Source organism: Coregonus lavaretus, assembly GCF_964263955.1.
Source record: "Coregonus lavaretus genome assembly, chromosome: 31".
Lineage (NCBI taxonomy): Eukaryota > Metazoa > Chordata > Actinopteri > Salmoniformes > Salmonidae > Coregonus > Coregonus lavaretus.
In genome coordinates, this window is record NC_140018.1 from 11,295,893 (window position 1) to 11,308,281 (window position 12,389).

The following is a 12,389-nucleotide window of genomic DNA, read 5'->3' on the forward strand; positions in this document are numbered from 1 at the left end:
TGGTCAGACAGAGTCTCAATACTGCTACATACTGCTACTGGCCAGACAGAGTATCCATACTGCTACATACTGCTACTGGCCAGACAGAGTCTCCATACTGCTACATATTGCTACTGGCCAGACATAGTCTCAATACTGCCTCATACTGCTACTGGCCAGACAGAGTCTCAATACTGCTACATACTGCTACTGGCCAGACAGAGTAATCATACTGCTACATATTGCTACTGGCCAGGCATAGTATCCATACTGCTACATACTGCTACTGGCCAGACAGAGTATCCATACTGCTACATACTGCTAATGGCCAGACAGAGTCTCCATACTGCTACATACTGCTACTGGCCAGACAGTCTCAATACTGCTACATACTGCTACTGGCCAGACATAGTCTCCATACTGCTTCATACTGCTACTGGCCAGACATAGTCTCAATACTGCTACATACTACTACTGGCCAGACAGAGTCTCAATACTGCTACATACTGCTACTGGGCAGACAGAGTATCCATACTGCTACATACTGCTACATACTACTACTGGCCAGACATAGTATCCATACTGCTACATACTGATACTGGCCGGACAGAGTCTCCATACTGCTACATACTGCTACTGGCCAGACATAGTCTCAATACTGCTACATACTGCTACTGGCCAGACAGAGTCTCCATACTGCTACATACTGCTACTGGCCAGACAGAGTCTCCATACTGCTACATACTGCTACTGGCCAGACAGAGTCTTCATACTACTACATACTGCTACTGGCCAGACAGAGTCTCAATACTGCTACATACTACTACTGGCCAGACAAAGTCTCCATACTGCTACATACTGATACTGGCCAGACAGAGTCTCCATACTGCTACATACTGCTAATGGCCAGACAGTCTCAATACTGCTACATACTGCTACTTGCCAGACAGAGTAATCATACTGCTACATATTGCTACTGGCCAGACAAAGTATCCATACTGCTACATACTGCTACTGGCCAGACAGAGTATCCATACTGCTACATACTGATACTGGCCAGACAGAGTCTCCATACTGCTACATATTGCTACTGGCCAGACAGTCTCAATACTGCTACATACTACTACTGGCCAGACAGAGTAATCATACTGCTACATATTGCTACTGGCCAGACATAGTATCCATACTGCTACATACTGCTACTGGCCAGACAGAGTATCCATACTGCTACATACTGCTAATGGCCAGACAGAGTCTCCATACTGCTACATACTGATACTGGCCAGACAGATTCTCCATACTGCTACATACTGCTAATGGCCAGACAGAGTCTCCATACTGCTACATACTGCTAATGGCCAGACAGAGTCTCCATACTGCTACATACTGCTACTGGCCAGAGAGTCTCAATACTGCTACATACTGCTACTGGCCAGACAGAGTCTCCATACTGCTACATACTGCTACTGGCCAGACAGAGTCTCAATACTGCTACATACTACTACTGGCCAGACAGAGTATCCATACTGCTACATACTGATACTGGCCAGACAGAGTCTCCATACTGCTACATACTGCTAATGGCCAGACATAGTCTCCATCCTGCTACTGGCCAGACAGAGTAATCATACTGCTACATATTGCTACTGGCCAGACATAGTATCCCATACTGCTACATACTGCTACTGGCCAGACAGAGTATCCATACTGCTACATACTGCTAATGGCCAGACAGAGTCTCCATACTGCTACATACTGCTACTGGCCAGACAGTCTCAATAGTGCTACATAATGCTACTGGCCAGACAGAGTAATCATACTGCTACATACAGGCCTCCATAACACCAGGGGTCATTGAGATCAGGGAGACTGTCTACAACAGGCCTCCAGAACACCAGGGGTCATTGAGATCAGGGAGGGGGCCTCATTTGTCAACTGTGCGTAAATGTCTTACTAAATTCTGGCACACGTGGAGATTCTAGGATTTGCATGCAGTTGATCAACCACTAGAAGTTGCGCGTACGCATGGTCTGAGATTTGCGCGGAGATACGCACACTTTCCCGTCAAGTTCAAAATGAATACATACCAACCTTTGCGGGAAAACTGCCGCATGCAAGTTTTAGAGTTGTTTTTTGTGCACACGCACCTTTGATAAATGAGGCCCCAGACCTCCAGAACACCACAGGTCATTGAGATCAGGGAGGTTGTGCAACCGGCCTCCAGAACACCAGGGGGCAGACGTGAGGAATAGTGAAGAGTGGTAAGGTTCCTGAGGTGCTGTGAAGCTCAGGACCAAACCCAAAACAACACCTACACCCTAGACACTACACTGAAGCCTAATCCCTACACCCCGGCCTACTCCATCAACTTGTATAGACCGAAGAGGTTTGAATAGGTGTAACCAATATGGCTATTACCATATAACTTACAGCACACCTATCTAATCATTTTAGAGCTCATCATAGGGGATAGGGGTCCATTTAGGATTGAGTGTAGGATCTGCTCTTTGGCAGTTCAGTCAGTGGTATATTGCCACTTCATACAAGCTTAAACGAACTGGCACTTCAACAGCACTTCAACAGGCTATTGGCATGTTTCGTTTTCATCATAGTGTGTGTGAGTAGTGTGAATGTGCGTGAGAGAGGTAGTGAGTGTGTCTGTGTGTGTGTGTGTGTGTGTGTGTGTGTGTGTGTATAAGCCTCTCCAAGCACTGCAGAAGAGAGGGTGTCTAACCCTTGACATCATGGCATCAGCTGAGCAAAAACCCACACACACACTGTTCATTTGATCTCTGCAGCAGTCACCTCAGGTGTGTGGGGACCTCTGAGATTTTCCCATTTGCAGTGTGTGACCTGTTTCCGTGATTTGAGTTGTGCGTGCGGTCTGTGACACTTGGGGACAGAACAGAGAGCAAGAGGGTGGTGGTGTATCTCCTGTCACTGGAATCCCTTTGTTTCCCGTCTGTGTTATCAGACAGATCAAAAGAGCTGCTTTGTGTGTGTGTTTATTCGACAGATGAAAGAGCTGCTCTCTCTCTCTCTCTCTGTGTGTGTGTGTGTGTGTGTGTGTGTGTGTGTGTGTGTGTGTGTGCGCGCGTGCGTGCGTGTTTATTAGTCAGATGAAAAGAGCAGAACTCGAAGACTGGGCCCTGGGGACAACTCCTCAATTACTCATTTTATTTAAAAGAGGAGAGGAGAGTGAGGATGGAGAAAACAAAATGAACACTCCATTGTTACTGTAATGACTGGGGAGAGAGGACTCCATTGTTACTGTAATGACTGGGGAGAGAGGACCCCACTGTTACTAAAATGACTGGGAAGAGAGGACTCCACTGCTACTGTAATGACTGGGAAGAGAGGACTCCACCGTTAGTGTAATGACTGGGAAGAGAGGACTCCATTGCTATGGTAATTAATGGGAATAGAGGACTACATTGCTACTGCAATGACTGGGAGTGGAGGACTCCACTGCTACTGTAATGACTGGGGAGAGAGGACTCCACTGTTACTGTAATGACTGGGAAGAGAGGACTCAATGCTAATGTAATGACTGGGAAGAGAGGACTCGATGCTACTGTAATGACTGGGAAGAGAGGACTCCACTGCTACTGTAATGACTGGTAAGAGAGGACTCCATTGCTACTGTAATGACTGGGAAGAGAGGACTCCAATCCTACTGTACAGTGCCTTGCAAAAGTATTCATCCCCCTTGGCGTTTTTCCTATTTTGTTGCATTACAACCTGTAATTTAAATGGATTTTTATTTGGATTTCATGTAATGGACATACACAAAATAATCCAAATTGGTGAAGTGAAATGAAAAAAATTACTTGTTTCAAAAAATTTGAACAAATAAATAACGGAAAAGTGGTGCGTGCATATGTATTCACCCCCTTTGCTATGAAGCCCCTAAATAAGATCTGGTGCAACCAATTACCTTCAGAAGTCACATAATTAGTTAAATAAAGTCAACCTGTGTGCAATCTAAGTGTCACATGATATCAGTATATATACACCTGTTCTGAAAGGCCCCAGAGTCTGCAACACCACTAAGCAAGGGGCACCACCGAGCAAGCGGCACCATGAAGACCAAGGAGCTCTCCAAACAGGTCAGGGACAAAGTTGTGGAGAAGTACAGTTCAGGGTTGGGTTATAAAAACATATCCGAAACTTTGAACATCCCACGGAGCACCATTGAATCCATTATAAAAAATGGAAAGAATATGGCACCACAACAAACCTGCCAAGAGAGGGTCACCCACCAAAACTCACGGACCAGGCAAGGAGGGCATTAATCAGAGAGGCAACAGAGACCAAAGATAACCCTGAAGGAGCTACAAAGCTCCACAGCGGGGATTGGAGTATCTGTCCATAGGACCACTTTAAGCCGTACACTCCACAGAGCTGGGCTTTACGGAGGAGTGGACAGAAAAAAGCCATTGCTTAAAGAAAAAAATAAGCTAACACGTTTGGTGTTCTCCAAAAGGCATTTGGGAGACTCCCCAAACATATGGAAGAAGGTACTCTGGTCAGATGAGACTAAAATTGAGCTTTTTGGCCATCAAGGAATACGCTATGTCTGGCACAAACCCAACACCTCTCATCACCCCAAGAACACCATCCCTGTGGGGATGTTTTTCATCGGCAGGGACTGGGAAACTGGTCCAAATTGAAGGAATGATGGATGGCGCTAAATACAGGGAAATTCTTGAGGGAAACCTGTTTCAGTCTTCCAAAGATTTGAGACTGGGACGGAGGTTCACCTTCCAGCAGGACAATGACCCTAAGCATACTGCTAAAGCAGGACTCCACCGTTATTTTAATGACTGGGAAGAGAGGACTCCATTGCTACAGTAATTAATGGGAATATAGGACTCCATTGCTATTGTAAAGACTGGGGAGAGAGGACTCCACTGTTACTGTAATGACTGGGAGTTACGGACTCAATGCTAATGTAATGACTGGGAAGAGAGGACTCCATTGCTACTGTAATGAATGGGAAGAGAGGACTCCATTGCTACCGTAATGACTGGGAAGAGAGGACTCCACTGTTACTGAAATGACACAGAAGAGAGAACTCCATGCTATTGTAATGACTGGGAAGAGAGGACTCCACTGTTACTGTAATGACTGAAGGAACCTGCTCTGGGTGAAGAGAGAGAGATAGAGAGAGACAGGGAAGAGAGGACTCCATTGCTACTGTAATGACTGGGAAGAGAGGACTCCACTGTTACTGTAATGACTGAAGGAACCTGCTCTGGGTGAAGAGAGAGAGAGATAGAGAGACTGGGAAGAGAGGACTCCATTGCTATTGTAATGACTGGGAAGAGAGGACTCCCCTGTTACTGTAATGACTGGGAAGAGAGGACTCCACTGTTACTGTAATGACTGGGAAGAGAGGACTCCCCTGTTACTGTAATGACTGGGAAGAGAGGACTCCACTGTTACTAAAATGACTACGAAGAGAGGACTCCACTGTTACTGAAATGACTACGAAGAGAGGACTCCATGCTATTGTAATGACTTTGAAGAGAGGACTCCCCTGTTACTGTAATGACTGGGAAGAGAGGACTCCACTGTTACAGTAATGACTGCGATGAGAGGACTCCTGGTTACTGTAATGACTGGGAAGAGAGGACTCAACTGTTACTGTAATGACTGGGATGATTATCAGTGCATTCAGTCGAAGTGAATTTAAATTCCAATCGGAAAACGGAATCATTGAAAGTAAGTGTCACCTGTTCAAACCTCAGATTGAACGAAAGGAAATGGAATTGACCCCACCTACCCTGACAGGTCCCCTTTCCCTCCTGGCCATAATGAATTGGATTGACTTTATATAGGGCTTTCTCATGTTGACTATGTTTGCTCAGGCCACCCCAATCTGCCTGTTGTTGTTGTTCCACCCTGTCGCCCCTATTGGGGTTAAAGACCTATTAATACCCTGGTCCTCCAAAGGAGGTGCACATACAGACACACACAGGGCTTGACTCACAGCGGCTACACATATGAACCCCCCCCCTTCCACGCACACACTCATAAACACACACACACACACACGCATGTGCACACACACACACACACACCCTGGACATGACTCACAGCCAATTACACAAAGAGACTGACTGACTGGGTCCAGTGTGTCGGGAGACCCATAAGGTTTAACCGGTGTGTGTGTGTGTGTGTGTGTGTGTGTGTGTATGTGTGTGTGTGTGTGTGTGTGTGAGCCAAACGGCTTCATTAGTAGTGTTAATCACGTCTCTGGGGACCTACGATGGTCCGTCTGTCAGTCTCAAACTGCATGAGATTTATCTCCCGTTTAAAAAGAGAACACATCTCATCAGCCAACTGCAAGCTGGCAAATTCTCTATTAGTCTATTTTAAATGTACACTTTGTCTAAAATGCAAGCTGTCAAAATTTAACCTATTTCTAATTAAAACAATAGGCGCACTCACACTCCACACACACCCCACCTCCCTCACACACTCTCTCTCTCACCTCCGTCCTGAGTGCTGAGGACATTGAGAGCGAACAGCATGGCATTGGAGAAGGTGGTGGCTTCCTCCTTGCTGGCGAAGTTGAGTCCGTAGACCTGGCGGGCATCACGCCACTGGTGGAAGGTGGGCGTGGCCTGGTTATACTTCAGCCCCTTCACTATGGAATAGTTGATTACCACCTGGAGACGGGGGGAGGGGGGGTTGAGAGATGGAGAGAGTCAATGGTTACCTTCATGGCCATTTCAGATCAGTGTGTGTGTGTGTGTGTGTGTGTTTGTGTGTGTGTACCTCTACCTGCTGGTCCTGTAGTTTGACTCCCACCACGCGGAAGGTGTTGTTGCTAGTGTTGTGGTAGATGTTGATGCGGCTGAAGCCCTGCTGGCCTGGCTTGATGGGAACCCACTTCTTACTACTGTCATCATAGACCATGACGGAAGCTCGCGCCTGGCAGATACTCTGCTCACTGAAACAGGAAGAGAGAAAATATTAGTTCATAATTTAATCAATCAATCAATTGATCTGTCGGTTGGTCTGTCGAGCCGTAACCCTAACCCTATCATCATACACCATGACGGAGGCTCTTGCCTAGCAGATACTCTGTTCACTGAAACAGGAAGCGAAAGACATCACTTAATCAATCAATCAGTTGATCAATATTAACCCTAACCCTTACTGCTGTCATCGCCTGGCAGAGACACTCAAGAGTAAATCGGGAGAAAATCAATACATTCATTAATCAACCAATGCCACCATTTTGTTTGATTTAAATAGCTCATGACAAAGAACACTGGAACAGGATAAAGCACTGCAAAGTTGCATTATAAGACCAATCCAGCTGTAATCATGTGACTGATTGAAAACCCTGTAATCACAAGATGTAAAGGAGTTCAATATTCTAAACGAGACGACAACAAAACCTTCTTACCTAGTGTAGCATTAATAGCATTAATCAAACCTAATTAGCCATATACACTGCTAGACCAGTCTGCTGCTACTGTTAGAAATATGTTTGTGTGTGTGTGTTTGTGTGTGTTTGTGGGCCTGCCTCCTTCCCATCTGACAGCATTTACCACAGCCAACTGAGGCTGTCTCTCTTCAGTGACCTTCACCGGGCCACACACACACACACACACACACACACACACACACACACACACACACACACACACACACACACACACACACACACACACACACCTTGACTATAGTAGACAGTAACTGACAACAAAGGAGAACACTCATCGTGTGGTTTTTCTTTTTTTAGATCATAAGTTTACTATGACTGTGAGTCTGGGACAAGGAGAGAGATGTACAATGTTACACAAAAGGCAAGTGAGGGAAGGAGAGGATGGAGGAGGAAAGCAGAGGAGAGACATAGGAGAGACAGAAGAGAGACAGAGGGGAGAGAGAGAGGAGAGACAGAGAGGAGCGACAGAGGAGAGACAGAGAGAAGAGACAGAGGAGAGAGAGAGGAGAGACAGAGAGGAGAGACAGAGAGGAGAGACAGAGGAGAGAGAAGAGAGACAGAGAGGAGTGACAGAGGAGAGAAGGGAGAGGCAGAGAGAAGAGACAGAGGAGAGAGAGAGGAGAGACAGATGAGAGAGGAGAGACAGAGAGAAGAGACAGAGGAGAGAGAGAGGAGAGACAGAGAGGACAGACAGAGGAGAGAGAGAGGAGAGACAGAGGAGAGAGGAGAGACGAGAGAGAGGAGAGACAGAGAGAAGAGACAGAGGAGAGAGAGAGGAGAGACAGAGAGGAGAGACAGAGGAGACAGAGGAGAGACAGATGAGAGAGAGGAGAGACAGAGAGGAGTGACAGAGGAGAGAGGGGAGAGGCAGAGGAGAGAGAGGAGAGACAGATGAGAGGGAGAGACAGAGAGAAGAGACAGAGGAGAGAGAGAGGAGAGACAGAGAGGACAGACAGAGGAGAGAGAGAGGAGAGACAGAGGAGAGAGGAGAGACATGAGAGAGAGGAGAGACAGAGAGAAGAGACAGAGGAGAGAGAGAGGAGAGACAGAGAGGAGAGACAGAGGAGACAGAGGAGAGACAGATGAGAGAGAGGAGAGAGAGAGGAGAGACAGAGGAGAGAGAGGAGAGACAGAGGAGAGAGAGGAGAGACAGATGAGAGGGAGAGACAGAGAGAAGAGACAGAGGAGAGAGAGAGGAGAGACAGAGAGGACAGACAGAGGAGAGAGAGAGGAGAGACAGAGGAGAGAGGAGAGACATGAGAGAGAGGAGAGACAGAGAGAAGAGACAGAGGAGAGAGAGAGGAGAGACAGAGAGGAGAGACAGAGGAGACAGAGGAGAGACAGATGAGAGAGAGGAGAGAGAGAGGAGAGACAGAGGAGAGAGAGGAGAGACAGAGGAGAGAGAGGAGAGACAGATGAGAGGGAGAGACAGAGAGGAGTGATGGAGAGAGGGGAGAGGCAGAGAGGAGTGACAGAGGAGAGATGGGAGGCAGAGAGAAGAGACAGAGGTTACTTACTGTTGCAAAGCTAACTAAAAAGCAGCATTCCCTAAGAGAGGATGGTTTTCACTTCAGCAGTGATAAATTCATGAACTTCTTTGAGGAAAAGATCATGACCATTAGAAAGCAAATTACGGACTCCTCTTTGAATCTGCGTATTCCTCCAGGGCTTAGCTGTCCTGGATCTGCACAGCTCTGCGAGGGCCTGGGATCGGGAGAGACACTTAAGTGTTTTAGTACTATATCTCTTGACACAATGATGAAAATAATCATGGCCTCTAAACCTTCAAGCTGCATACTGGATCCTATTCCTACTAAACTGCTGAAGGAGCTGCTTCCTGTGCTTGGCCCTCCTATGTTGAACATAATAAACAGCTCTCTATCCACCGGATGTGTACCAAACTCACTAAAAGTGGCAGTGATAAAGCCTCTCTTGAAAAAGCCAAACCTTGACCCGGAAAATATAAAAAACTATCGGCCAATATCGAATCTTCCATTCCTCTCAAAAATTTTAGAAAAAGCTGTTGCGCAGCAACTCACTGCCTTTCTGAAGACAAACAATGTATACGAAATGCTTCAGTCTGGTTTTAGACCCCATCATAGCACTGAGACTGCACTTGTGAAGGTGGTAAATGACCTTTTAATGGCGTCAGACCGAGGCTCTGCATCTGTCCTCGTGCTACTAGACCTTAGTGCTGCCTTTGACACCATCGATCACCACATTCTTTTGGAGAGACTGGAAACCCAAATTGGTCTACACGGACAAGTTCTGGCCTGGTTTAGATCCTACCTGTCGGAAAGATATCAGTTTGTCTCTGTGAATGGTCTGTCCTCCGACAAATCAACTGTACATTTCGGTGTTCCTCAAGGTTCCGTTTTAGGACCACTATTGTTTTCACTATATATTTTACCTCTTGGGGATGTTATTCGAAAACATAATGTTAACTTTCACTGCTATGCGGATGACACACAGCTGTACATTTCAATGAAGCATGGTGAAGCCCCAAAATTGCCCTCGCTAGAAGCCTGTGTTTCAGACATAAGGAAGTGGATGGCTGAAAACTTTTTACTTTTAAACTCGGACAAAACAGAGATGCTTGTTCTAGGTCCCAAGAAACAAAGAGATCTTCTGTTAAATCTGACAATTCATCTTGATGGTTGTAAAGTCGTCTCAAATAAAACTGTGAAGGACCTAGGCGTTACTCTTGACCCTGATCTCTCTTTTGACGAACATATCAAGACTGTTTCAAGGACAGCTTTTTTCCATCTACGTAACATTGCAAAAATCAGAAATTTTCTGTCCAAAAATGATGCAGAAAAATTAATCCATGCATTTGTTACTTCTAGATTAGACTACTGCAATGCTCTATTTTCCGGCTACCCGGATAAAGCACTAAATAAACTTCAGTTAGTGCTAAATACGGCTGCTAGAATCCTGACTAGAACCAAGAAATTTGATCATATTACTCCAGTGCTAGCTTCCCTACACTGGCTTCCTGTTAAGGCAAGGGCTGATTTCAAGGTTTTACTGTTAACCTATAAAGCGTTACATGGGCTTGCTCCTACCTATCTTTCCGAGTTGGTCCTGCCGTACATACCAATACGTACGCTACGGTCACAAGACGCAGGCCTCCTAATTGTCCCTAGAATTTCTAAGCAAACAGCGGGAGGCAGGGCTTTCTCCTATAGATCTCCATTTTTATGGAACAGTCTGCCTACCCATGTGAGAGACGCAGACTCGGTCTCAACCTTTAAGTCTTTACTGAAGACTTATCTCTTCAGTAGGTCATATGATTGAGTGTAGTCTGGCCCAGGAGTGTGAAGGTGAACGGAAAGGCTGGAGCAACGAACAGCCCTTGCTGTCTCTGCCAGGCCGGTTCCCCTCTCCACTGGGGTTCTCTGCCTCTAACCCTGTTGCAGGGGCTGAGTCACTGGCCTGCTGGTGCTCTTTCATGCCGTCCCTGGGAGGGGTGCGTCACTTGAGTGGGTTGAGTTACTGACGTGATCTTCCTGTCTGGGTTGGCGCCCCCCCCCCCCCTTGGTTTGTGCTGTGGTGGAGACCTCTGTGGGCTATACTCGGCCTTGTCTCAGGATTGTAAGTTGGTGGTTGGGGATATCCCTCTAGTGGTGCGGGGGCTGTGCTTTGGCGGAGTGGGTGGGGTTATATCCTTCCTGTTTGGCCCTGTCCGGGGGTTTCTTCGGATGGGGCCACAGTGTCTCCGGACCGCTCCTGTCTCAGCCTCCAGTATTTATGCTGCAGTAGTTTATGTGTCGGGGGGCTGGGGTTAGTTGGTTATACCTGGAGTACTTCTCCTGTCTTATCCAGTGTCCTGTGTGAATTTAAGTATGCTCTCTCTAATTCTCTCGTTCTCTCTTTCTCTCTGAGAACCTGAGCCCTAGGACCATACGTCAGGACTACCGGGCATGATGACACCCTGCTGCCCCCAGTCCGCCTGGCCTTGCTGCTATTCCAGTTTCAACTGTTCTGCCTGCGGCTACGAAACCCCTACCTGTCCCAGACCTGCTGTTTTCAACTCTAAATGATCGGCTATGAAAAGCCAACTGAGAGACCTGAGCCCTAGGACCATACGTCGGGACTACCGGCCGTGGTGACTCCTTGCTATCCCCAGTCCGCCTGGCCTTGCTGCTATTCCAGTTTAAACTGTTCTGCCTGCGGTTATGGAACCCCTACCTGTCCCAGACCTGCTGTTTTAAACTCTAATGATCGGCTATGAAAAGCCAACTGAGATTTATTCCTGATTATTATTTGACCATGCTTGTCACTTATGAACATTTTTGAACATCTTGGCATGGTTCTGTTATAATCTCCACCCGGCACAGCCAGAAGAGGACTGGCCACCCCTCATAGCCTGGTTCCTCTCTAGGTTTCTTCCTAGGTTTTGCCTTTCTAGGGAGTTTTTCCTAGCCACCGTGCTTCTACACCTGCATTACTAGCTGTTTGGGGTTTTAGGCTGGGTTTCTGTACAGCACTTCGAGATATTAGCTGATGTAAGAAGGGCTATATAAAATAAAATTGATTGATTGAGAGGAGAGAGAGGAGAGACAGAGAGAAGAGACAGAGGAGAGAGAGAGGAGAGACAGAGAGGAGAGACAGAGGAGAGAGACAGAGGAGAGACAGAGAGGAGAGACAGAGCGGAGAGACAGAGAGGAGAGACAGAGGAGAGAGACAGAGGAGAGAGAGGAGAGACAGAGAGAAGAGACAGAGGAGAGAGAGAGGAGAGACAGAGGAGAGAGACAGAGGAGAGAGAGAGGAGAGACAGAGAGGAGAGACAGAGGAGAGAGAGAGAGGAGAGACAGAGAGGAGAGACAGAGGAGAGGGAGGAGAGACAGAGAGAAGAGACAGAGGAGAGAGAGAGGAGAGACAGAGAGAAGAGACAGAGGAGAGAGAGAGGAGAGACAGAGAGGAGAGACAGAGGAGAGAGAGA

At 47.0% G+C, this 12,389-nt stretch overlaps 1 protein-coding gene across 1 annotated transcript in view; it reads right to left on the reverse strand.

Annotated features, from left to right (window-relative positions):
- LOC311106761 (ena/VASP-like protein) overlaps positions 1-7,047 on the reverse strand; it is a gene marked incomplete at both ends in the record, with an annotated part of 34,500 nt that extends 27,453 nt beyond the window's left edge. The window contains 3 exons of the mRNA XM_084149155.1: positions 6,479-6,656; positions 6,766-6,940; positions 7,043-7,047. Coding sequence (XP_084005281.1) covers positions 6,479-6,656; positions 6,766-6,940; positions 7,043-7,047 — 358 coding nt within the window. The remainder of the gene's footprint in view (positions 1-6,478; positions 6,657-6,765; positions 6,941-7,042) is intronic.
- Positions 7,048-12,389: the final 5,342 nt, after the last annotated feature.